This window comes from Caretta caretta, chromosome 6 (assembly GCF_965140235.1).
Source record: "Caretta caretta isolate rCarCar2 chromosome 6, rCarCar1.hap1, whole genome shotgun sequence".
Classification (NCBI taxonomy): Eukaryota; Metazoa; Chordata; order Testudines; family Cheloniidae; genus Caretta; species Caretta caretta.
Window position 1 is genome coordinate 68,788,292 of NC_134211.1, and position 27,321 is coordinate 68,815,612.

Sequence of the window (27,321 nt, forward strand, 5' to 3'; positions counted from 1 at the left end):
ATCAGTAAAATATTAGCAAGGAAGTAATTGGTACATTCCACACCAATACTCAACAGCAGTCAGCCAGGGGAAAGTTTGTAATGATCTCACCTCCAATGGAGAGAGGCTGGGAAAGAGGATATGAGTACTATTAACACCTGTTGGAGGCTCACCCTTAGACTGGATGATAGAGCTGTTACGAGCACTGTTAGAATCTGAACTGCAGCCTCCTCATATCTCAGAGACTGGTTTGCTGCAGTTTGTGGGTAACCAAATATATTATACAGTGCTTACGCCAGGGGGGCACCATGCTGCTGCGATTAAAAGATGAGGATAGACTCTTAGGACAGGAGAAAACATGAGAGATAAGGGATCAAGCAAGGCACAGCTGCTCACTTGTTCAAAGCCCTGAAGGTCCTCAGTGATGTGGAAAATCTACAATACATACTTGCTTCACTTGGGGGGAAGGTGGAGAATAAGGACTTGCACAAAGGCAGAAATAATACCATCTCCTCCACTGCCACAGAGGGAGCCATATTAAAGAGGTGAGACTTGATCAAGTTTTCTTCCCCCTACTCCAGGACAGTGTGGATGCTGTTCACAGCCTTCTCAAGCGGCATGAGGATTTTGAAGGACTGCTGATGGTGCTGAAGCAACAGGCTGAAGTGATGAATGAGCATGGGGAGAAGCTAGTGAAGAACAGGCACTTCGCTTCTTACATGTGAGTTCAGAGCCATTTACACTCTAGGTAGAAAAGAGGAGGAAGACAAGAGATTGACTCCACTGAAGACATTTAATTTTTACAAACCATCATCAAGTGTCGTCAGAGTGAAACAGAAGATCCTCTTTGAGCCAGCAATCATACCAAATCCCATCAGTCCACAAGCTGTGGTGTTCTAATTTGGGTGGAAAAGGATGAATTCTTTCATTTCCTTCCATGCTGCTTCTTAACATGGAGAGAATGGAGCCGGTATTGCAAAGAGATGCATTTCCTGTACTCTAATGACAAGGGTAACACTTTCAGTTCAGAGTGCCATTTTTGGTACAATAATGGAGAATACTCCAGTTTTTCTCCTTGCATTTTATACTACATGTGCCCATAAGATCTTGTAGTCCCTTTTAACCCTATGGTTCTATGACCTCTTTATTGAAGAACTCATTAAAATTCTCACATAACTGTGTGTTCCTTGCATTTGAGAGTATCAATAATATTTAGTATGAATACAATAGATTTCAAATCACTTCACAAAGGAATAACAGTTGTAATCATCATGCCTGATTCTCATCTAACGTAAGGCCCTTTTGCACCACCCTGGCACTGTAACATGGCCTTAAAGTGGGAGTCAGTGTAATTCATGGCTCCTTTAAGGTACTAGAGCGTGTAAAGGGGCCTTAGTGTCAATGAGAATTGGGCCCTGTATGTTTAGAGAGCACAACTGTTTGAAGGTAAGAGTGCTGGGGGAAACTGAGAAGCTACAATTATGCTTAAAGTTGCTTGGACTGGCTCTGGTGTCTAGTGCCATGACAAACCGTGGCATAGTTCAATTTTAAACATGAAAAGAGAGAGGGTGTGCATTTGGCAGTTTCCCAAAATGAATTCGTATTGGCAAATAGCCAAAAGACACACAAGAGCACAAAGCTGTACTTACTTGGTGAAGGCTGTGTTTGTCACTGTATTGCATTATCGCGCGCTTAAATGTTATTGGACTACATTCTGCTTAGGAGAGATTAGTGGGGAGGGGAGGAGCACAGCTGAGCACGGTGAGAATCCAAAGAAAAATTAGGATGAGAAATGGAGCAAAGTAAAGAAAAACAACAACAAGGAAATACAGAGGAACTATGGGAACATGGATAGGAGGTGAAAGAGAAATTCTAATGCAAAAGTATGGTGCCCTTGCCTGAGCTGTAGTGGAAGATGTGTTTGCGCCTGTTGAGTCTTTTCCGCGGTGGTTCTAGCGTAGGTCTCCATTTCGTCCTAAAGGCATGTCTGTTTGTCGTTCAATTGCCTCGCTCCAAAGAAAACAACCGTGGGCCAGATACTCAGCTGGTGTAAATTAGTGTGTTTCCATCAGCTTCAATGGAACTGTTGATTTACGCCAACGGAGGATCGGTTCCATGTGTTTAAATTAGAGGAAGATGTCTTATGAACTCAAGCGCCCCAAAAATGAACCGTAGAGTTTTACAAACCTTTGAACCCATATGCTCAGGGTTTAGCGGGTCGGGAAGGAATTTTCCTCCAGGGCAGATTGGAAGAGGCCTTGGAGGTTTTTCCGCCTTCCTCTGTAGCATGGGGCATGGGTCACTTGCTGGAGGATTCTCTGCTCCTTGAAATCTTTAAACCACGATTTGAGGACTTCAATAGCTCAGACATAGGTGAGAGGTTTTTCGCAGGAGTGGGTGGGTGAGATTCTGTGGCCTGCGTTGTGCAGGAGGTCGGACTAGATGATCATAATGGTCCCTTCTGACCTTAGTATCTATGAACTACATCCTTCATTTTTTCATCACTTGAAGTCTTAAAATAAAATATTTGTGAGGGTGGGAGTGAATTAAACACAAAGCTTTTCAGGGCAGGGACTGTATCAACTTACAGTAAGGTACTGTGCCCAACACATTTGGGGAGCTACCATAATACCAATAGTGCTTAATAATAATCATAAGACTGCCCACCCCCAGTCCATCTATCCCCTTCCCACCTATCTCCACATGAGAGGCGGTCGCTACCCAGTGGAGCTGCCGTTCTCCCACACACACAACCTCTCAATCTTGGAAAACCCAGCACGGTTGTGCAAAGGGATGGGGTAGTGAGCCTTACACACACCCCCTTACTCTTAGCAACAGCATCTAGCCCAAAGTTCTAGCAATAAAGAATGACCAAGGAAACCGAGACGGATCAGTGCCATTGCCTTGTCATCATTCTAGATAGGGGAATTAAAGCTCTGTGTCGTATTTTCTCTGCAGGATCGAGGAGAGAATGGCTACATTCCAGGACCGATGGGAACGACTGAGACAGAGTAATGAACAGAAAAAAAGGAAGCTGCTTGCATCTCTTCAGCTGCAGGTGAAAGGGCTGATGCACTAGAGCTGACCAGAGGAAACCTTGGGGCTGCAGTAATTTAACACTGTCTGTTGCCTTGAGCCAAGGCTAAAAATATTGACCACTCTCCCTGTTCCCAGCCACAGCCCACTTCACCTCGGAGCAGGAAGTTAGGAAATGTTGACCCCACATATAGGCTGACTAGAGTACTGGCAAATACATTAAGAACTCATTTAACACTGTCGGAGTGATCAGAGAATATCTACTAGGCCATAGTGAAGTATACCGTGAGTTGAATTAATACAAGAAATGAAAACATTTAATGAAAAACCACCTGGGTATCTTGATCACTAGATAATGTCCTTGTGAACGTCACCCTGGGCTTATATGTTAATGCTTCACTGTGGGTTGGTGCTCCCACAGAAAATTATAACTGGGGAGAAGAAGCTGATACTCCAGAACCAGTGGGAGGAAGCCTCTGGTTCAGATTCTTGCTGTGGTAGGAAAATTTCTTTCTAAAACATTGAGCCTGATTCTGCTCTCACTTACACCAGTGTTAATCAAGAGTACTCCATTGATGTAAATGTGGCTACATGGTTGCAAAAGTGGTGTATTGGCAGTAAGAGCAGAGCTGGCCTGTTTGGGTTTTTTGGTCACATTTTCCTTAACGATCATTCTACCACACAGACAAGGAAATAATTTGTCTTATGGGATCTGATTTTCAAAGGGGCCTCAACCTGACCTTTGTTTATGTATGCACAACTTTGCATTTTCCTCTCTGCATTCTGTAGACTCTAGTCATTAAAGTTTTTCACTTGGAATGGTCATGGGGAATTGGGGAAATCCTTAACAGGATTCTTTTAGTTACCCCAAAAGTTCTTCAAATTAAAGTTTCTATAATATATGTGTAACATAATGGGGAAGCATTGTTATTACATTGCTCCTAGCCATATTTTTCATGTGGAATGGAATGTCATGAATGGTATTTGGGCTTCCCACCGTGGAGCTGCATAGTCATAATGGTGGTCACCTCTTTTATAAATCCATTTTCTGCTTGAAAACTGAGTCTTCACTGGTTACTGAAAGCAGTGGGGTAGGAAATATTGTCCAAAGGAGGAAACACGGATATTACATTAGGGCTGCAAAAGATTGTCCAAGTCTGTCAGCAATCCAGGATTGTGATCCATCAATGCAGGGCGCTGATTATGCAAATTGTCTTTCAGACTAAAAGAAACTGGGCTCCCCAACACTTAGATAAAATAAGGACCGAATATTTTCTGCAGGAGTTCCCAGAATCCACTGTAGTGGATCAATCAAGTAGTATCCTTGAGTCTGTGTACAATCAGGAATTAAATATATTTAATCCTAACTGTCCCTAATAGGAGTTCAACCGTGATGTTGCTGAGCTGCTGATATGGATGGAAGAGAAGTACAAGATTGCATCAGATGAGTCCTATCGTGACCCAACAAATATCCTGCGCAAACTGAAGTGGCATGAGGCTGCTGAGAAGGAAATGATGGCAAACAAGAAGCACTTTGCAGAGCTGATAATGGTGAGGGTGGATTCATTGTTGGAAAAGGTTTATCAGCTTGGCCAGTGTTCGATAGGTTTGGTTCTATTTGCAAAGTGCCTTTCTTGGTTGATTATAGGAGCCTGTAAAACAGCACAGTAGCCAACACAGCCAGTCGCACCACAGATACGTCTTTGATTAAGTGATGGTCTTGATTACTTTTTAACACCAAGTTTGCAAATCTTAGCATGGCAGGTAAAGGTGTGGTGGGGTGAAGACAAATTATATACAGTGAGGGAGTTATTATTTTGTCTGGTTATTTTCCTGTGATAGTGGTAATTTCAGATGGGGCTCAGCAATGTGAATCATTCCATGTTTTTCGGTATGGTAGGTTTGATGTAGGAGAAAGCTTCAGGCTGCATGGTATTAATTGGAAAGAAACAAACACAAGTATCAAAGTTGTTAAGATTAGAATTGATTGTGCCCCTTTTTGAGACCTTTGAATAATAAAATATATTTCCTCAGATTGGAAATCAGCTGATTCAAGATGACCATTATGCTGCAGATTCTATCCGGGACAAGATGTCAGAGCTGAAGAAGAAGTGGGAGAAATTGTACAACAAGATGTTAGAGCGAGGAGACAAACTGAGACAGGCCGGACAGCAAGAACAGCTGATGGAACTCCTCCAGGTCAGGTGGTGATTGATTTCAGAGGGGAGGGACTGGGCTGATCTGTTGCTCTCCATGTTGTCAGTTGCCACAGAAAGCTCATCACAAAGATTTGGAAACAGAGCAGCCCCTGAAGATCCCATCCTGTTGAAGACTTAATTTTAGATTTTCCCAGCACCAAAGCGATAATTGTCACACAGGGAGTTTTATATGGCCTCAGCATACCAAGGATCCTAAGCTTGTAGGAGAATGAAGTAAGAAAGCCTCCAGGCTGTGAAGTTGTGCATTACCATCACTAAGGGAACTCTGGCGGTGGTGCAACTACAGTTGTGGATCTCTGAGCGTAAAGATATTGTTAAATATTTTGTCACTTGAAATATTCCAAGGGTTGGATTTTGGGAAACCTGTTTAAGGGGCTGGGACAGGGATAAACGTGAAAAAAATGTACACCTCAAAATGTTCCAGGAAGCACATGTTCATCTGCTCCTTGTAGGATGCAAAAGAGAAGATAGAAAAGATTGAGAAGGTTCTTCAGGATGCAGAGACAGGCCATGACCTGCGCTCCAGCCGCGATCTGCTCAAGCAGCACAGTCAACTGGAAAAGGAGACGGGGGAGTTGTCTGAGAAAATGAACTCCATTGTGTCCTGTGCCAAGAAAATGGCAACCAATCATTTTGATTCCCAGAAGATTCTGGATGAGACACAGAAATATCTGGAAAGGTGAGCGGGTGTTCTCTCACTTGTTGGGAGAAATGAATTCGTGGCAGAGCTCGGAACAGAACTTTAGTTCTTGATTCCTCATCTCCTGTTCTAACCACTAGAAAAGACTGTCTCTCAGCCAGCCAGCCAGGCATTCCTTCTGCTACAAGCTTCTGCCACAAAACTATGCTAACACACTTCAGTTTTACAACTGCCTGCTCCCCTGCCTCAGGTTCTGCTAGTGACCCTCAATCTTAATCTGCGACACTCCTGCCATTCCAGTCCTTGGCTTCCTTGCCAATCCTACCAAATTCTTGCTAAAGTGTGAGGTAGTCCAACATTTAATGGTAACTAGGTTCAGACCATTACAACTCATTTTGCTTGTGAACTAAGACTGATTTGAACCAACGTCTCCAAAAGTGAATCTCATTTCCCCCACAAACACACTAATTTAACACAATAACAATGTCAAAAAGTAAATTCCAGTTTCCTGTATTCCCAACGCTGGTTAAGATGGAGCAGAATTGATTGTTTAGAGTGGGTGTTAAACTGTACTCCTGCTTCCTAAATCTGTTTGCAGGGCTGGATTAAAGAATTTTAGGGCCCTGTGCACTCTGGTAATTGGGGGCCTGCCATAGTGGCGTGGGTGTCCCTGGGAGGTTGGGGGTAGGGTTTTGCCCCCTGGCGTGGGAGGCCTTGGAGGGGGGAATTGTGCCCACCCTGAAGTCACTCTACAGTGTCTCCTGTCCTACAGGGCTGGTCCCACTCTCCATTCTGGCCCATTGGCGCTTGCCACAGCATTCAGACAGAGCCCTCCTCCTGTGATGCCCTGCCCCCTTTGTGGCCCTAGGTTGTTGGGGTTTTTTTTTTCTGTCTATGTGGGTTGGTTTGTTTGTTTTTAACCGTGTCATCAGACTCCCTGAGTTGGGGGCCCTGTGCAAGTGCACCGACTGCACACAGATTAGTGTAGGATTGCCTGCTGGGGCTGCGAATGATATGGGCCCGTGGTGCCCATACTCCATCAATATTCAGGGCATGGGGGCCTGGCTCCACCGATGTTCAGGGCCAGGTCTCTCTCCCGGCCCCGTCTGCTGCCCCCATGCGCCTCTCCCAAACGACCCTGCCTGAGCCCTGGGCAGCGTGCGGCTTCCCCCTGCTGCTCCGTGCTGTACTCCGTTCTGCCGACTCCTGGCATCAACTGCCACCGCAGGGTCCTAGCACCCCGCACCACTAGTGCCAGGGCAGGCTGACCCAGGCTGACGCTGACCCTGACCCTGCCCTTCCACCTCCAATGGATGGACCCTTCCCTTTTCCAATGGGACCCTCCACCAGCACCGGGGGGCCCCTGCCCGCAGTCCCCACTCCTGCCCCACGCTGGGCAAGGGGAAGCCCCATCCCTCACCCCCAGTGAGGCTACAGTGAGGGGTAGCAGTAGGGGAGGAGGTGCATGCGTGATGGCAGCCCTCTTCCCCCGGCACCCACCACTGGGGAGGCGAGGGGGATTCCTGGACCTGAGAGGGGCCCTAGGAGCACGTGCAGTGACAGTGGTGCGAGGTGAGTGTGCTGCGGGGGAGGAGAGTGGGGTCCCTCCACCGGAGCTCGCTGCTACCGGCAGGGAGAGAGCTGGGTGGAGTACTCCTCTTTGGCCCCAGCCCCAGGGCACCTGCCTGCACCCCAAACTCCTCATCCCCAGCCCTGCCCCATCCCAGAGGCTGCACCCCAAGGCAGAGCCGGCCCTGATCCCCCTCCTGCACGGTGACCCCCTCATCCCCAGCCCCACCTCGCAGCCCTCACTGCCACCCCCCAACCCTCTTCCTGAGCCCTTCCAACACCCCAAATCCCTCATCACCAGCATCACCCCAGAGCCCTCACATTTTTACATTATTTAAAAAAATATATATCAGCTTACAAGGCAGGTGTTGGGGGGGTGGGACTTAGACCCGTTCTGGGCACGACCAAAAATTATACAAACCTGCTACCCCTGCCTGCCTGCTCTCCTTTGTAATGTGTACACTTACCATATCACATAACTTACATACAGATATGTGTGCCAAGAGCAGCCCTACTGAGAAGGCATTCTGTATGTGTACAGTGCCAGTCAGGGAGAGTTAGTAGCATGGGAAAGTGTCTGGCCTGTCTGAGCCTGCACTGCAGGTTCACAGGTGATTCCCTCAGATGACTCTGGAGATAACTGCACTTTAACATGTGATCCTCAGGTTTAAGTCTTTGCAGGTGCCTCTTGATGAGAGGCACCAGCTGCTGCAGGCAACAGTGGATCTGTACCAGTTCTACCATTACTATGACATGGAGATGAATTGGATCAGTGAACGATTGCTCATTGCCAACTCCACCAACTGTGGCAAGTCCTTGGATATGGCTCAAAGCCTGCTCCACAAACACAAGGTAACTGCTTTCTGTTACCCCTTCTATAGGTGTGATGGGAGCAAAGTGTATATCAGACACCCTATTGCCCCCACACCTAGAAACCTACAGCTACACATTTCCCTTTTGCTACCCAGAATGCCGTTACAAATGAGCCCACTAAGCAGAAGGAGACAACTGTTATTAAAGCTAAACTCTCCCTGGCATGCAATCTCGAGAACTAAATATTTGACACTGTCCCAGTTAAGTAATTCCAATAACTTGAGACATGCATATGATCCAGCCATATAATGGAGGATTTTCAGAGTGAACATGGAATTTCTGATGAAACTGAAGTATCTATCAATTCCTGCAGAAACCATTCTTCTCACAGTATTATGAGGAAATCACTAGTTTTGCATTAAAAATTCTTAGACTGATGCATTACACACTAAATATAATGAATGATTTTGCTCTTTTCTGGGTGGAATACTTCTGCTATTCCTTGCTTGCTTGTGTTTTAACTATATAATTACTATTCTCATCAGGGAGTTAGTGTCAGAGAGAGATGCATGCACACTGCAGTCTCCAGGACAACATAAAACAGATATTTAAACTTCACTCTAGTGCGATGACTGACATAAAAACTTTTGAAGACATCAGTGTAACTGTGAAATGACAGTTTAACAGAGTAAGATTTCTGTGGAATTTGCTTTGTGGTTTTTAGTTGTCTTTCACAGATATCTGTTAGCCCTGCTGCTTTCTAGCCTTAGCAGACAGCATCATGCTGATGAGCTAGACTCTGATGCACGTGTTCCTCTTCTATTGGCAACAGAAGGTTGCATTTTGGTAGGTTACCCCAGAAGCAGCTCATCTTAAGGGAGCATCTAGGTAGAGACCCACTGTGTCTTGCAAACTATGTATGCGCTTCTAATTTCCCACTTCTGACAACTGTGCTCCACTTTCTTGCATACTGTCCTGCCCTCACTTACTCTTCTCTCCCTCTCTCCCCCACCCTAGGAATTACAGGCAGAAGTGAATGCCCACAAACAGCAAGTTCAGAGGGTGTTGGAGAAGGGAAAGACTGTGACTGGGTGCAAGCACTCTTCATTTCAGAGAATAAAGGAGAAATGCCAGGAGCTCAGCAACAGCTGGGCGGAGCTGGAGAAGGCCTGTGAAGAGAGGCTGAAGCAGCTGCAGCGTTCTGTTGGCTTCCAGCAGGTATGGCTCACAGCAAAGTGACACCAACGTTTTTTCGGGCTAAGAGGAGAACAAAGTGATTTACACAGAAAGCAAACCTGGTTTAAGGTCTCAGACCATTAGGGCTGAAATTCGCTTCCTCCACATAAAGCCAGAGCACTGTGGGTGGTGGGCACTGGGCAGGACTGGGGAGGCGGGTCGGGATGCAGAGCTGTAGCAGTGTCTCCTATCGGAATTTGGTATTCTCGTCGCCTGGAGCACTAGCTACAGCCTGGCTCCACCACTCGCTCGGTGAGATAGGACGACTGGATCCCTATCATTGCAGGTCTTTTGGTTCCTGCCTGGTCTGCTCCTATTTCACCACCATCTCTGCCCTCCTCTCCAGTCAGTGGGCCTTATCCCAACGCTCTGAAGTCACTGGAGGGAATTCCTTTGACTTCAGTGGGATGTGGATCAGGCCCTATGTATAACAGATCCCCTTAGTGGTGCACATGGGGTACACATGTTCCCCTTACTAGCCACTTGGATTGGCAGTATCCACACACAGCCCCAAATTGGGGTTTAAGTGGTGCAGAGGGCCTTAAACTGGCCCTCCATGCCAGAGTAAATTTCACCCTAACAAAAGATGGGCCAAAGTTTCAAAGGCAAGCATTTAAAATGAGCCTGTTAAAAATTGCACATGAATACTCTTCTGGCTAATCCAGATTTTCTGTCATATATGGGTAATTAGCAGGGCAGTAACCCAGTTTGCATATACATTTTTTCCACAAAGGTGTATGCACAAAGTTTGCTGGTGCACCTCAAACACTTGCCATTGATAATCTGGCCACATCTGTGTCTCATTTTCCCCACTGTGAAAGAGGTATAACACTTTGCCTTCATGGTAGAGGTGTTATGAGGCCCTATCGTATTTATAAAGTACTTTGATCTCCTCAGAAAAGGGGAGTATATAAGTGCAAAGTTGGTGTTATAGAGTGCCAGGCACCAACAGCGAAAAGGTCAAGCGAAAGCAGCAAATACTGGATACTGATGTGAAGGGAAAGAGCTGGGGCACTCAAAATTAATTCTAGGGGTTTAATACCCTAAAAGAGGCCTTTCTTAAAATGAGATCCTCCAGATCTGGCCTTGTCCTTCTGCACAAGTTTTGATACAACAGTGTGTCCAAGATCCTGCTAGTATATTGCAGGCAGTAACAATAAAACCAGTCCCTGTAGCTTAACTTGCTATCTGAAAGAGCATCTTCTTGGGTAAAAGGGCTAAAAGCTAATCCTTTGTGCCCCTGCACCTATTACTGAGCACAAATGGTGCTTACACAGGTCTGCAGCCTAGAATATGTGGAAACAGTGAAGGTCATGATATCATCCAGAATTGAATTTCTTGAGATTGACCCCCAAAGGAACAGTTTATTTTATAGTGCAATCTGCAGTTAGAGTTTATCAGATTGAAGGAGAGACATTAACATTGTGAGGGAAATAACTGTATTTTTAATTGGTAGTTTTTACTGAATACCTCAGACCTGGAGACTTGGGTATCAGAAAAGCTTCCATTTGTGACCAGCAAAGACTATGGCAAAGATGAGGCTGCAACTCTGAAACTCCTCAAGAAACACAAGGTAACTGAGTGTTATTGCCAAGGTAATTATTCTTGAGGAATGTAGCATAGACCATTCAGAGACTATAGTGGTCCCTCCTAGTCAGGGGAGCCTGCTTGGGACGAACTGTAGGAAAGATCCTGACTTAAAGGGTTTGAAGATTGAGTTTCTGTCTTTGGAGAAGGCTGGCTCTTATAGATAAAGCAATGGTTTAATGGCAAATTTTTCTTGGTCTTTGTGTGTCATTCCTTGGAATAGCAGAGTCTAGGAGTGCCACAGAGGTAGTTCACAGGCCCTGGGAGTAAAAGAAATGTCTCACATTGTTTAACACCATTAATTCTGACTGATTAAAGAGCGATGATGCAGGCTGCTGAGGACTTCTCAGTCTGTCTCAACTTAAAGTATGTTCAGGATGCAGGATGTTGAGGGCAGGGGCTATAAAGCAAGGGGTGGGAGGAATGCAGGGACCATCCATTCTTTAACAGGGACATAAAGAACTTTTCATCCCCAAACCCAGTTCTGGGTGGTAGAAGTTTTAAAATGAAGAAACATGTAGAATGACGTCTCTCACTCCAAAGGAAGCCGGGCCATTCATCCCATGCCATTTTACACACACTGAGCATGAAAAGGATCTTTTTCAGATTAGGGGTGGAAAAATATTTTCTCTGTGTACCTTTAGAAATCCATTCATTACTCTTTCTTTCCCCTAGTTCACTGGTGAGCAGCCGAAGGTTGCCCACCACTGCCCTGGTTGGTTTTCCCCAAAGTTAATGTCAGGGAAGGCTTCCTTCCTAAGCAGTGCCCTGCTTAAATTCTCTATGGTGGCAGCATGGTCTGCCAGATTGTCTGTCTGAAGCTTTCTACTGATCAGATCAACAAGGGGTCTGACTATCTAGAGGATTTTTTTAATTTTATTTTCAGTTGCTTGAAACTGACATGTCTGCAATTCAGAATTGATTTGTCTGTGTGCATTCACACTAATCCCTGGATCAGTACTGGAAGGACAAACTCAATGTACTGTTGCATCTGGAAAGAGCTTGACTTGGAAAACAAAACTGAGAGATCTGGAGACTCATTTCTGTGAGCAAAGCACCAACTATGTCCTGTTGTGCAGTGTTTAGTCACAAAGGGAGATAGGGATGCCCTACTTTGCTCCAGAGTTGAAAACAGAGATAGATTAGTCATTATTCTGGGAATATCTTTCCCTTTCCAGCCATGTAGCAGGCCTCTCTAGTTGTGTTTATTTGCTTAGGCGTTGTATTTTTTATGAAAAAGTTAGTACAAATATTAACTAAGAATGTTTGTGTCAGGGAAAGCCCGTATCCTGCTTTGGAAATCTGGGCTTCTCCTTTTGGTGCCTCACTGGTCATGGCTGACGCTGCTGCCAAGGTTAATGGACTGTAGGGACTGGGTAACTTACTCTGCTATTTTTTTTCTTGCTATCAGGCATTGGAACATGAAATTGAGGTTTACAAGAATTTGATGCTAGAGCTGGGTAAAACTGCCAAAACCCTTCCTCTCCCTGGCTCCATCCAGTTTGATGAGGTTGATGCCCCACAGGAACAAGTTCACTCTAAGCTCCGGGAGTTACTGGAGCTGGCCACAGCAAGGTATGGGCTAGAAAAATAATTGTCTCTACTACCTGCCTCTTCTGGGTCCCTTAATGCATCCTGGGTTTGATTCAAAGACCATTGCAGGCGGTGGAGTCTTTCCACTGATCTCAATGGGCTTTGGATCATGCCCCATATCTCTTCTGTCTGTTTCATTGTGAGCTCTCCAGGAAATGGACTGTCTATATTTGTATCCTGTGCAGTACTGAGGTGCTACACAAATAATTATAAAAAAAAGAACTGTACATTTGTTGCACCTGAGCTGTTCAATAAGATTTCTTTACTATTGAAGATGCTAATTCCTCCCATTTCCCCTTTTCTGTTCTTCATCCTCGAGCAAAGTGATTTTGGATTCTGGATTATCTCACATACTTATTCATCTGCCTGCTTGTTGGAGTCTAACTTCACAGGTGGAACAAAGGAATTGTATTTCTGGAAGTGGTGCCTATTGTTTTCTTGGTGCATTACCCAAATGGACAGATGTAATGATAGAATTACACCTTCCCTTAAGACTGAGGATTTGTTAATACAAGAGGGCTTTCATCCTGTAATATTAGTCACTTCCCCCATTTATGACTAGATGCTCAAAACCAAGAGAGCTGGATTATGCCTAAGATTTTTAGACTCTCCAAATTTAGCACTAGGAAGAAGCAAATATATACCTGAATTGTTTAATTTCTTGCCCCACAGAAATGTCGTTCAGAGAGAGGCCAGGAAGTTCGTAAGATTAGTAATGAGACAAGCCTAGTTGAAAGTTGGAATTTACAGAGGCACAGGAAGTTCTGATACGTCGTCAATTGTTTTCAGCCTGATTCCTCACAAAAAAGTTGAAACATTGAAATTGTTCATGGAATGGAAAGTTCAGAAAAAAATGAATTCAGAAATGTCAAAATATTTGGTTTTGGTGTGATGGGCAGAATAGCAATGATTTGTTTGGTCTCATTTTGACATTGAACAGTGTGAGCGTGAGCTGCTCTGGTGCCTCATCTGGTCTTCACTGGCTGGACTATGTCTCCCAGGATGCACAGTTGTGATTCAAACAGAGGAGAGACAGCAGTGCATCACTGGGAGATTTATCTTCAGGAAGAACACCAAATATTGGGAGACTTGCAGTAAAGTCCCAAGAGTTGGGGGAATACTGCCATTTCCATGGTTCTGATTGGCCAGGCACATTAACAGCTGGAAAGTTGGTCTATTTTATCTCCACCTAGTCCTTAAAAGATGTTTGACTGTACCACAAGAGACCTAAACAATCTGGCAATCTTTGCTCAGGGAAGTGCAGCGAATTGTGGGAATGTTGCTTGTTGGGCAACATTAGCAGAGCTACGTAAGGTGATTTTCCCAGCACTTGCCTCGCTGAGCCTCACTCTCTGTAGTGTGGATTTCCTTCTCACTTTCGTAAGTATCGCATTTATCCGTAGAAATAAAAATGATCAGGAAAAAATGGAGGGAATTTTCCTGTGCTGTGGCTAGTATCCGGGCAGAGCAAAGCTCAGTTAGCCAATGCTGGGGAATGGTAAAGAGGTTGACAGAGCTACAGGCTACCATCCTTCAAACTTGATTTCCAGTCTTTGGGGTTATTGTGAGAACTCTCAGATCATGAACCTAATTTTCTTTCTTGGAGAGAGCCCCTCATTCTCTTCCTTATTTTATGCATTGTGTAGATATTTATATTCCGATTTCTCCCTGTTGCTCTCTCTAAACAGAGGGAAGAAGCTAGATGAAACTCTTGGTCTGCATGAGTATCTGAGGGAGTATGAGGACCTGCAGGACTGGATCAATCAGCAGAGGCAGGTGGCCAGCTCTGATGATTATGGCAATGATTATGAACATGTCCTGGTGAGTTAATGGTAACAAACACAAGCAAAGTTTACCTGATTTCATACTGTAAAAATGTCAGGTATGGAGTGTGACTGTGTATAAAGAAAAAAAAAGTCCTCTGACCACACGCTGCTAGTTGTCATCTCTCACCCTGCATTGGAACCCATACGGGGTATCATTAAGTAGTTATGACCCATACTCGATGGTGACCGCACCCTGAAAGGAATCTTTCCCAAATCCCCTCTTCCAGCCTTCCAACAACCCTTGAATCTCTCCAAGGTCATCATCAGAAGCAAGCTCCCCACAGAGTAGTACCCACCAACTCAAAGCGGCACCAGACCCTCCCAGAATAGCAGATGCAAAACCTGCAAGACATATTTCCACTGCTACAATGATCAACACCCCCCACAACACACCTTTTAAGATCCGGGGGTCTACATATGCCTATCACATGTGCTGTACCTCAGGCAGTGCACCATACGACCCAATAACAGCTATGGGGGTGAAACCAGACAGCCACTTTGCTTTCAAATGAATTTACACAGAAAAATGATAACAGACAAAATCACCACATCACCCATGGGCAAACACTTTTCACGAAACAGTCACTCCATATCTGACCTCTCAGTCCTCATCCTCAAAGGAAACCTGCACAACACTTTTAAAAGACAAGCCTGGGAGCTTAAATTCATAACTTTGTTAGACATGAAAAATCATAGACTGACTACTAGAGACACTGGATTTATGGCTGATTACAACAATCTATAACCCACGGACCCACCTTTGTCCTCCAACTTCAGAAGTATTAACTGCCCACTTCACCTTGAATGGTCTCTTGCAAGATGTTGACTCCTTATGCTAAACAATCTGTTTCACCTTGTGTTTAGCTGTGACACTCTGAGTACCTTTCCCAGACCTAAATAAGAGCTCTTGTGTAAGCTGGAAAGCTTGTATCTTTCACCAGCAGAAGTTGGTCCAATAAAAGATGTTACCTCATCTATTTTGTCTCTGTAAAGTATGTCATAGTTAGTGAAAATCATGACAGCAGTATGGATGGGGGTAGAAGAGAGGAGAGGAATGAAGGTAATAAAATAAGGAATAACGCTGATCAAGAGAAAATGCAAATGAGCTATTAAAGGAAAAAATAACAACACTTAGAAAATAAAAGTTTCATTGGCTGTAACAGGCTGGCAGGGTTGACTAACACGTCCACCCTATTACAAGAGGAGCTGGCTAAAAAAGAGCTAAGTGAGTGTTGACTCCTGTTAAAAGAGGTTGGGAGTAGTCCTCGGAGGAAGGGGTAAGTGAAATGAGCTAGGCCTGAGAAGAAGGTTTACATCAGAATTGTGAAGCAAGCCTGAGGCGAAGGCTTCAGATGGGAGGGTTTTCTGTATAACTGTTCAAAACTATTTGTTGTGAGACTTTGTTTTCTGAAACACTGGTATTTTGCGTGGCTGATTAAGTTATATTCATTAGGGTTGACCTTGGTAGGAGTGGCTTTCATTCAGTGCCTAGCTGACAGAAGTCTACATCACAAAAACCACCGACACAGTTGGCACTGTAGTTGTTAGAGCATGGATTGAATAGACCATGGAGACTGAGCTATGTCCCATCCTAAGTGGGATTCACTCACCATAACATGCTTGTGCTGTACCCTGTTCGGAGAATAAAGAGTGGACTTTGGTCAGTCACTGAATTTTATTATAATGGAAAATTTTTCCAAGGGAAATAACTGAAGCAATAGCATTAAAGACAGTTAGTTTAGTAACACTTAAGTGCTGAAGAAGTCTTGTGTAGGCCTTCTGCACAAGGGTGATATTCACCATTAGGAGATTACTACTACTTAGAGGATAGTCCTAATTGGTATACGAGAGGTAGACTAGATGACCCATGAGGGATTTTCTAGCCCTGACAGTCACTGCATGGTTATGTCATTTACGTCACACTATTTCATAACATACAGTCCATTCCTTCCAAGGTTCTCAAAGTGCATCGTGAACATTAATGAATGATTTTCAATTGGTGATGAGCCAGAATTGGAACTCTGACTCCAACTCCTGCCACAAACATTTTCAACAGGAGTTTTGGAATTGATTACAGGACTGGATCTGTGCACGGTGACTTGGGTCTGTCTCTGTAATGAGTCATACTGGAACACTGAATCCTAAAATGCCTGTGCTTTGGGAAATTGAGATTTGGATCCACTCCCAGTGCTGAGCATTGTGGCTCAGGTCCACTCTATATTTTGATCACCAGATACTTAAAGTAGTGTCCATTTAATAGATTTTGGTCACAAATATTAATGGGTAGACATCTAACTACCTATCTTCATCTACCATTGAAGTCTGTAGGAGCTGTTAGGTGCTCACCACTCTTGAAAATCAAGCCACTCATTTAGGCCACTCACTTTATATACCCCTTTTAAAAAAACCTTGGCTTGTGCAAAATTGTGTCCACAAACATGGAGGTTGGACTGAGGCGGACTGAAAATTTAGCACTGAATATACATGTGTATTCATACCTTATGTGTATATTATTTAATAATATGAACTCAATTTAATTTTCATTGTATGTTTGCAATAAGTTAGATCAGGTGTCCAGTTATTTTTTATTTTGGGATGCTTCTACCATTTGCAATATGCTCTCTGCCTCTACCTGCATCGTAGAGCTAGCAACATTCTTTCATTTTTCTAGCTAATCTATAGACCTTGTTGGTCTTTTGGAGCAAAATTATTTACTCACAGTCAAGCTTCATGTCCCTAAGGTCACCTGCCAATTGCTTGCCGTTAGGCTATATTCAGTAGGCAGCTGAGCAGATATCCACATGGAACAGTAGCTTCCCAAACCAAGTCTGATCCCTGTTTTTTGTTCCTCTTTCAAAAGCATCTTTGTGCCAAATATGATACGTTCCAGCACCAGATGGAAATGGCTGCTAAGAGAGTTGCAGCTTACCAGCAGCTGGCAGAGAACTTGTTGGACCACGGGCATTCGGAATCCAGACAGATCCAGCAGAGGCAGAAGGAGCTACGGTAAGAGACTAGCGGTGGCTCTTTTCTTCATTCTTCTTTCAGTTCCTACCTCGGGGGACCAAACGGGAAGAAATCCAGGAAAATGGAAGACATGCCCACACAATTCATTAGTTAATAAATGTACGACAATGAGGACCAGAAAGGAGATGTGGCTTGTTCTGAAATGATGCTAGTGGCAACTTCATTGGCACGGGACAGCCAACATGCTTTGTTCTTTAAAAAAATCATCATAGTATCAGCTTTCTGATTTGGCAGCTCGTGCAGTGGACCAGAGACCTTTAACAATCAGTATCAGTGAGAGTCCTGTGTCATTTTAAAGGGAATCATTTAACTGGGCTGCTAGGAGGTTAGTTGTGTCTTTATGATCCGGTTGGCATGGTCAGTGAATAGAGCACTCGACTGGGATTCAGACCTAGGTTCTCTTCTCAGCTCTGCCACTGCCTGCTGGATGATCTTGGGCAAGTCATTCCCCCCACTCTGTGCCTCAGTTTCCCCAGCTTTGAAATGAGGATCGTGAAGCTGACCTCCTTTATAAAATACTTGGAGACCTATTGAGAAAAGTGCTATGAAAGAGCTAGGTATAAAAAAAGTCAAAACATTGAAATTGTTCATGGATCAGATAAAGACTGTGGTTGAATTGAGCTGAACTAGGCTGGTATTCCACAGAGGCACATAATTTCTGCAGAATGTTACCTTTCACTTAAAAAGAATGGAGGCCCTGGATTCTCAGTTACACTAGGGCCTCTTTACCCTGCCACCAAGGTGTAAGGGGGCCTTAGCATAAATGAGAAGTCAGGACTACCTTGCTATTACTAGTGGTTGTGAAGACAACCTTCCAAACATGAATGAATCTAATGCAGCCTTTTAGAATCTGACAGTTAGAGTTAATATCATGGAGACGTGCGAGCTGCCCCATTCATCTCAGTGCATGGTAACACTGAAGGCTAATAGGGACTATTTAAATGTCAGCATTGTTCACAGTCTCTCTGCTGATTATCTGAAACATCAAGCTGCTCCAGGATTGTGGCTGGAGCTTAAGCAGAGTAACACCACTCTTTTTCCTCCCCTCTCTCACTCTCCATCTGTAGTCACACAGACAGATTTAGTTTTTCTAAGCATTCTAAAAAAATAATGTTTTTCTGTTTGAGTGTGTTCATTCTTCAGGTATGCTCACAAGCCCTCCTTTTATACATACTCATCTGACTTTGTCATGCTTCTAATTTTACCTCTTAGGCTCTCCCTCCCTGGTTCTCATATTTTCATTCTCCTGTTGTGGACTATGATACACATGAGATGGGCCCTTCGCCTACCCGCAAACCAAAATCCAGTCCAGGAAGTAGAAAGCTGAATCTCTTAGAAATTTAATAGCACCTAAACCATTTGGCTTCAATCATCCTATTACACATTACAAATAAAATGTAAAAAAGCCTGCTGTGGCATAAACTGCTCACAAAAATACAGTGCAACTGAGTGGGAGATTTACCTTTTATTTTTGTTGACTGCCTTTCTGCTGCTACCTCCTTTGGATCCTACTATGGCATGTATTTGAATAGCCTACATTTGACCTTGACAGGAACTGTTGTAAGATTGACTCAGTGATGGGAAACACTCACTGTTGCAAGGGAATCGCCTCACCCAGGCATGGTGGCTGAAGCAAGAGACTAAACAGGGGTCTTTTTAAAATTGTTGCTCCTCCTATTCATCTTATTTGTCTCCATTTCACACCCTTGCATGGTCTGTTTCTCCATGGCCCTTTGCAGGAACTCCTGGGAAGAGTTGTTGGAGATGACCTGGTTACGAGGCGAGCGACTGAAGGATGCGGAGGCAATTCACAAGAGTTACCAAGACCTGACAGATGCCCTCACCCACATTGAGGTAAAAATCATGGTGAAAAAACATAGGAGGTGGGTCTTTAATTTCTGCCTAGTGCTGTAAGGGTCTCTAGGACACCCACCATTCCTACCTTTGGCTTGTTGCGTTTCCCTGCAGAAAAGACCCATACCTCACAAGCCACTCTGACCAGAAGTGCTGACAAAGACACCTGTGGAATCCCTCAAAGACTGAACTTGATCTGCTGGCAGGAGCAGCTGCTGGAGCTGTATAAGTCACTAAACACCTGCCAAGCTGTGTGAGCAGCAAGAGGCTGAGCCTGGACTAAATTGCCTCATATTGCAGCACATACTCTCATGCTAGTTCTAGTCCATCACGTCAGAGTAAAAAGGCCTTGTTGTTCACTGCCTCATTGGGCTCCCCTTTACAGCATTGGCTCTCTCTACACTAGAGAGAGTATTTTCCAACAAAAAGGCATCTCCTTAAGTGTGAATCAGAGGAGGAAATCCAACATGGCTTCCAATGAGCAAAGCAGTAGGATTTTGCTACTTTATGAGCTGGATTTTCCACTTACTCACACTGTCATAATTCTGTTGACTTAAATTGAGTTACTCCTGATTTGAGCTATTGTAAGTGAGTGGAGAATCCATCCCCTTATCTCACGAGATACTACCTGGGATTTTGAGAGACTGTGCATATGCGTAAACGTACTAGTAGTTAATTTTGTGACAAAAGTGCTGGACTGAAAGCTCTACAGGCCCAGACTCTTGGTTTATCCATAGGTTTGGGTCAGCCCAGCCAGCGGCAATGTTTCCCTCAGGCTGCCCTGCTAATGGACCTCAATGGTAACCTGGATGTACTACACCTAAGGTTAGAATGGTCATTCCATAGTCATGACCATTCGTTCGTTGGGCTCTCAGCTGAGACTGCGGCCAACCGGTGGCGGTTGTAATGATGGTTTGTATGTTGCGAAGGCCTGTTGTCAAAGAAGTGGACTGAGACCCTCAACTAATTACCAATGCCTCTTCTGAGTAGGTCATCAGGTGCCACTATAAGAGCTATTCAAGGCCTACCGTTGTCACAAGCCTGGTCAGACTTTTATTTCCGTGGGCTGAGAGGTAGTCATGCATCATAGCACACAGTGCTACTTCTAGTCCATTTGGCCAGCCTAAAAGGTATTGTATGCCCCACTGCCTCATTGTGTTCATCTGTCTTTTCTAGAACATTACCATTTTACATGTTGAAAAGAATTCTTGGCAACCAAATGCAAGGGATTCTCCGAATAATTTTGTTTTTAAATCAAAAGGGTCAGTCCAGGGTAGATCTCAGCATACTTGATGAATTGTCTGCTGCTCTGTGTGTCTCTGGATACCCCTTGTGTCAGTGGGTCATCTTTCTCTTACTCTTACCGCATGGGTCTTCAGTAGCCTGTGTACACAGAGCCTTCAGCACTTCAGTACAGACCTCTACCATTTCCGCTAAAGTTACTCCATTAAGTGGAGCAGTAGTAGGCTATTATCCTTTAGTGGCCTGACCACTAGGGGGAGCTGTAACACACACTGCCAGTGGGTTACACTCAGATTCCATATAATGTCTTAGGGCCAGATTCTGCCAGCTTTATATTGAGCAATACCTTTGAACAGTCCCCGTGAGAAGTCCTTACTTGCAGACAGGGCCAGATTTACACCTTATGCGCCCCTAGGCACAGCATCTTCAGCACCCTCCCTCCCCCTGCCTACAGCTGACCTTCATGTTTTCCGTAAAAAATGAAACAAAACAAAATATAAACACAGCCTCCCCAGGAAGGCACGAGACCCTCCGCCATGCACGGCGCTCTCAGCCTGAGCCAGGGCACAGCTCACCTACCCCAGGCGAGGTGCAAGGTGGGGACTGTACCTCTCCCCATGGCGAGCAGTTTCCCAGTTGTCTTCCATCCCTCCTACAGCATGACACGGCAGCCGTGCTCTGGCTCCGCCCGTGAATGGGGCACCAGTCATGCCCCTTCTTCTCCCTCCCCGGCAAGGGGTGGAGGCAGCAGGGTGGCCGAGATTGGAAAGGGGCTGGTACACTCCCAGCACTTTCAGCAGCCGCCCCACCTGGCCACAGCTCACAGCGCCCCCAGGCGGGTTGACTCAGACACTCACCCTGCTCCAGCCCCATACACTGGGCAGCCACCAACCCATGCCAGGAACCTGGCCGCCCGCAGGGGAGCTGTATATATTAACTTTTACCCCACTTTTAACTTTTAGGCACCCCTAGAATGCCAACACCCCTAGGCATGTGCCTATTGTGCCTAATTGGAAATCCAGCCCTGCTTGCAGAGTAAGATAGGTCCCCTGTAACATGAGTAAAGCTCTCAGAAGTGGACTCTTAATGTTTGTGCCTTGGGGTGTTCATTAACAAAGCTCCTATTAACTCTTTCCTTGCTAGGAGAAGTCCAAGAGCATCCCCGATGACACTGCTAAGGACATGAGTGGCGTGCAGTCCCAGCTACGCAAACATGCAGCCCTTGAACACGAGCTCCTAGGGAATGAGCAGCAGGTGAGATCAGTCACTCACACTCTTTAATGTGCAGCCAACAGCCTGGATTCCAAGCCAGCTCCAGCAACGCTTTCCCACAATTAACTTGTCTGTCAGAGCCTGGAATGGTCTCCCTCAAAGCCTGCTCTTTCTTTTAATGTCTTTGAGTATCGGTGATAGGTATGAAGTGGGTGATTTAAAACATTAAAAACAAGACAGGCTTTATAATTCGGGCTGACTCTGAAATGGATCAGAAGGTTGATTCTGATAACCACTTGAAATGGGTGCTTATGCCAGGCTTATCCCTCCTGTCAAAAGCATCCCACTATTCATTGGATGCCTCTCTCGTCGGATGAGAGAGGCATCCAATGAATAGTGAGATGCTTTTTCCATTGCTGTGCCCAGCAATGGATTCACCAGCTGGTTAGAAGGAGTTATGGAAGGGGAGAGGGAGGTGGGAGCTCACTGGGATAGACTTTAGGAATTCTGACAGGTTTAGGAGGTTGGAGAGAGGAGGGCAAGTTGGGAATATGAGGCTGGGGCTTGTTATACAAACTTTTTAAAAGGCTCAGGTCACGAAAAGTGCTGTTATTCAGACAGAGTCCTGTTTTGTCCAAAGAGACATGCTTGGCTCTGGCTGTAAGAATGAAATTCATGCAGTTTGTCTCTTGGTAACCCAGTTTAATAAATGCAACATCAGAGTACTGACAATATGTTACATTGACATTACTAAGGCAGCATACCACTGAAAGGGCAAGGGCTTGACACCTAGACCTTGGGCTATCCATAAGGAATGGCACACTGGAATTAACCAAACCAGCTGCATGAGACCTTTAAAGGGAAATGAGGCAAGACAAATATCCATAAAGAACCTATCTGTGATAAATCTAAACAGCCCCTATCCAAAACAGGGTAGGGACATTTGTTCTCCTGGGATAGTCATATCTGACACATCCCTCACCGCCTCCCATTTTTACAAATGGGACAGTGGAAAGAGGAGCTGTGACCTGAAATAGGTAATGAGACATTTGCACTGCTGTGATGAACCTCAGCAGACATTGGATGTCACTGTTACTGTCACTGTAGTTATATGTGACTATAGCTGGCACAGGAGAAAACTTTCTCTGAAGAGTGTAATTTGAATTCTGATGCCTTATGCAGTTGATATAGGTCTTATCATTTCTGTGATGCTAACTGGCCCTCCATGATCTTCCCCTTCTTAACCTGCATGATGACTTTCTCCCCACTGCAGCTGCAGGAGCTGATTGATGCTGCAGGCAGTGTGCTGGCCCGGTGCTCTGAGAGACAGGTGGCAGACCTGCAAGCGAAGCAGCAAGCAGTAGTGGAGAACTGGGAGTCCCTGAAGTCTAAAGTGGAACAGCGCAGGGAACATTTGGAACAGGCCTGCAAGCTTTACCAATTTCAAGCAGATGTGAGCACTCCTGCCTTTCTGTATTTTCATTGTCTATTAATGCACAAAGAAATCTGACTTCATGTTATGTGAGCATGAGCATGTGTGTCTGGCACACAGGTCTATGTGACAGAATGTGAGCGCAGACAGGTGGTTGTGCATGCCATTTGCTAAGTGTATGAGAGCTCACAGTTGTGAGTATATATTAGTAGATGGGGAAATATTGTGCCAGTGTGCAAGGGATGTTCATATGTGGACATATATGAGGGTGTATGTTTTGTAGGGCAACTGGCAGAAGTTGACATCAATGTGCAGGTGGAGAAGGAGGTAAACCTAATTTTCTCAGAGTGTGAGCACCTGCAAAATCCCATTGAAGTCGATCGTAATTGCTAATCCTCAGTATCTCTGCAAACCAACACCTGTCTGTCCATGTAAGCATGAGCGTTGATAAGGGAATGGACAAGTGGATGATTCTGTGGGTGTCATCTGTGTGTGCATGTATATAGGGGAATGAGTGACAATGGACCATTTCAACATTTTGTTTCTAATCGGCAGTTTCAAAACAAAATATCAATTGGAATCAACTTCGGAAGTATTTTTGTTTTGACCCAAACCATTTTTTTCCAGTTCTGTTTTAATAAGAAAAACTGAAAAATTCAGATTTGGTTGCAAATTAACCAAATATTTTGGGGGATTTCTTTGGTTCAGCCACTGAACTGAAAGATCAATTATTTGCTCAGCTCTAGGAATGACCCCACGGTGCTGTAGGCAGCTGGTGCAGAGGATAGCATGCTGCTCTAACCTGCAGCTGAGTTCTGGCTCACTGCCAAATGCCCCCAAGTTCTGGTGAGCACAAAGGGTCATGCTGCTTCCCTTCTTTCTAGCTGTGCTGAGTGCTCTTCAGGGCCATTGAAATTATGTGAAAGGCAGTTGTAACAAATAAGAGGTAATATTTTTACTTTGTTGATTTCTAGATAAAGAGACAACTGTGTATTCATTTGTCCTGGTTCATGTTGTGAATCCTTTAATTTAAAGAAATCAAATAATCATTACTGTAGAAAGGGACTTCTTCTGGGTTATCTAGTGCTTCCCTCTGCATTGTGTCAGGTTTGATTTCATTGTGACTAAACAGCAGGGCTGGCCCTAGTGACCACGGGTCCTATGACAGCAGAGGGCTCCAAATCTCTGGAGGAACCCTCAGTGGAAGCAGGGTTTAAAGTGGGTTTCATGGTTTAGTAAAGGGCATGGGCACCCATGTGCTGAAGTTTGCACTAGACTCTATGTGGTTTCAGGCTTGCTCTGCTCAAGAGTCTCCTATAGATTGGAGTCTTTTCTGTCCTTGCATATTTCCAGCAATAGTTCAGTAAACCCCTGTGGCTGCTGGTTCATTCCAATGCTCTGAATAGCCCTAGATTTATGAAAAAAGAAAAGGAGGACTTGTGGCACCTTAGAGATTAACAAATTTATCTGAGCATAAGCTTTCGTGAGCTACAGCTCACTTCATCGTTTTTTTCCCAAACACTTAAATCTCAGTGAGCCTGAGATATTTGCACTGTGTCAAGTGGAATGTCAGTGACTTGCGTGATAGCCAGCCCTGACTCTGAATTACAGCCGTGCAAGCTGAAATGAAATCTGCACACATGCACTGCACTGAAACGACCTCCTCAAAAATTATCATAGTTACTGGTGAGGGTCACGTACAAATCATAGTCACTGGTCACGGCACACATTTATAATTGATTAAATTTTCAAAATGAAGCATCTGAGTGCAAAGCATGCAATCACGCATGCAAATGGAGCATGATTATTTATTTTCTGCGGTGGAGTTTTAGTACCCTGCAATAAAAGAGCACCCATGCAATGCTCTTCAGGCCTTTGACAATGTGTTTCAAGTACACTAATTAACAAATAGATCCATCCATATCCACAAGATCACCTCAGATAGCCCAGGGACAGTTTAAATATCACAAAAAGTTACGTAATCTTCCCATGAGCATCCCATGCCCTCCTGTTTTTGACAGGAGCACAACCTTTATTGTACACTCAAATGAGAGATCAACAGTAAGTGGGCAGGTTGGGGTTCAATCAGTTAGGTGCACAAAACTATGCTCACAGACATGTAGAATTATTTTTAGCTTTACGACTTTCCTCAGCCACATTCTGAAAATAATTCTCAGGTGTTTGGTGCGTGTTCTTGTACATCACTGCCCCAGCTGAGAGCTTCAAATGCTGTCTCCGAAATTCTAACTGTGACTATCTGCCTGCAGAATTTTGAAGAAAATCTGTATAGCACACTGCAGAGATGTCTGAAGGGCAACAGAAAACATCCTGTTATTGCTGATGAGACATTGCACAATGTTGTTGTGGTTCTGATGTTACAACAAAAGGCCTGTGGGTTTTTTAATACTGAAAGCAGATGTTCCTCTGAGCTTTTAGTACTCCCCTGTTGAGGTTCATAATAGCATTACAAGCCTTAATAGAATATTATCCTTGTTCTCTACAGCTGCATTATCTGTTATTTAAAGATGAACAATTATGCAGTGATGTACCAGTCTGACAACCTAAGCCTGAGACTAACCTGACCCTGGACTTTTTCTTGGGTTCCAGGTGTGGGACTATTTCTCCTGGACAGCAGAGATGATGAGGGAAATGAAGACTGAGGAGACAATCCGGGATATATGCACTTGCAGCCTGAGGCTTACCCAACACCAGCAGCTGTTGGCAGAGATCGAGGCACGAGAGGAAACATACAATCGGGTGGCACAGCTAGGACAGTCGCTGCTGCAGGAAGAGAAAATATCAAAAGAGGTCAATAGAAACCATTTAATAGCATATCTGGGTTCACAGTTGCATGCAGAACAGCTCAATACTGTCACAGATACCATTCTGTACTCAAACTGGGCTTGGATACATAAACCCCGCCACACACATATGTCGTGATCCACACCCAACTCAGTAGAATATCTGCCTTTGACACACATGAATGTTCTTTCATACCACTTCATACATGAGGGTGGACCCATGTGGGAATCAACAAATACCTGCCAAAGCAGAGTTTGGGTTATCTGAGAACTTTGGGATCTTTTGAGCAATCGAGACAATGCTACTTACTTCCTGGATTGGATTTTTACAAGTTCTTGCCATCCAGTTATGGCGCTACCTCCACACTAGACCAGACTGGGCAAATATACTGAAAAGGCTCAAACACATAAGAAAATCTAAAGGAATAACTGGCAAACTTTATGCAGCCCAAAAAACAAAAGAAAGATGGGAAGCGGAATCCTAGGGTCCTAGGACAAGCATCCTCTAAAATTCCCATACAACCACCAGTTTCTCATGTTGGAGGGTATTCCAATGTGTCTCCCATTCTTACAACCCAATAATCACCAACAAAATGAACTCCAACAGCTAACATCTCTGTTGGAAGGGATGTAGGCTAACTACCCTCCATCCATGCAACTGCTGGAGAGCAATACATTTTGATCATTTATATACAAAATCTTATAAAAAAAAATTTGACATTCTCTTCAGTGAAACCTTGGCCCATTAGGTTGTATGGGACGCTCTCCTAAACCTTTAAAACAGAAGTCATGATAGGACACTTGTTCAAAATATTAACCACCGCTGCAATAAAATACATTGTCACAAAATAAAACCTTGTATTTGAGACATGGCTAGCAACAATGTAAGAAACTAAAGGGATAGCACAAATCACAGCTCTAATTTGACTGTCCTCAGATCTGCTTGAGGGTTGATAGACTTCAACCAATTCTCTGTTTACAACAAGCAAGAAACAAGGACAAATCATAATGGCTCAGAGCTAAAAACATGTACTGTACCCAGACAGGACATCAAACTGTCATTCAACTCCTTGTGAATGAGTGTACCTGATGAAGGTCTAGCGGCTCATTTGGGGACCGGCTTGAAGCACAGGCTGTGTCCAGGTCAGGTGAGTCTTAAACACAAGACCCCCCGGACGCCCTCTGAACTTTGCTCTGTGCAGATCGTGTACCTTAGGATCAGGTTTTGCTGTTTCCAGAAGCATGAGCATCGTTC

The 27,321-nt window shown here is 44.5% G+C and overlaps 1 protein-coding gene across 1 annotated transcript in view; it reads left to right on the plus strand.

Annotated features, from left to right (window-relative positions):
• The window catches only part of SPTBN5 (spectrin beta, non-erythrocytic 5), a 145,598-nt gene that overhangs the window by 38,276 nt on the left and 80,001 nt on the right, over nt 1–27,321 (plus strand). Inside the window, exons 18-32 of the mRNA XM_048855659.2 lie at nt 561–700; nt 2,938–3,037; nt 4,396–4,566; nt 5,050–5,214; nt 5,687–5,913; nt 8,109–8,295; nt 9,274–9,474; nt 10,949–11,065; nt 12,491–12,654; nt 14,361–14,493; nt 17,359–17,504; nt 19,265–19,379; nt 21,765–21,875; nt 23,107–23,286; nt 25,873–26,073. Coding sequence (XP_048711616.2) covers nt 561–700; nt 2,938–3,037; nt 4,396–4,566; nt 5,050–5,214; nt 5,687–5,913; nt 8,109–8,295; nt 9,274–9,474; nt 10,949–11,065; nt 12,491–12,654; nt 14,361–14,493; nt 17,359–17,504; nt 19,265–19,379; nt 21,765–21,875; nt 23,107–23,286; nt 25,873–26,073 — 2,358 coding nt within the window. The remainder of the gene's footprint in view (nt 1–560; nt 701–2,937; nt 3,038–4,395; nt 4,567–5,049; nt 5,215–5,686; nt 5,914–8,108; nt 8,296–9,273; nt 9,475–10,948; nt 11,066–12,490; nt 12,655–14,360; nt 14,494–17,358; nt 17,505–19,264; nt 19,380–21,764; nt 21,876–23,106; nt 23,287–25,872; nt 26,074–27,321) is intronic.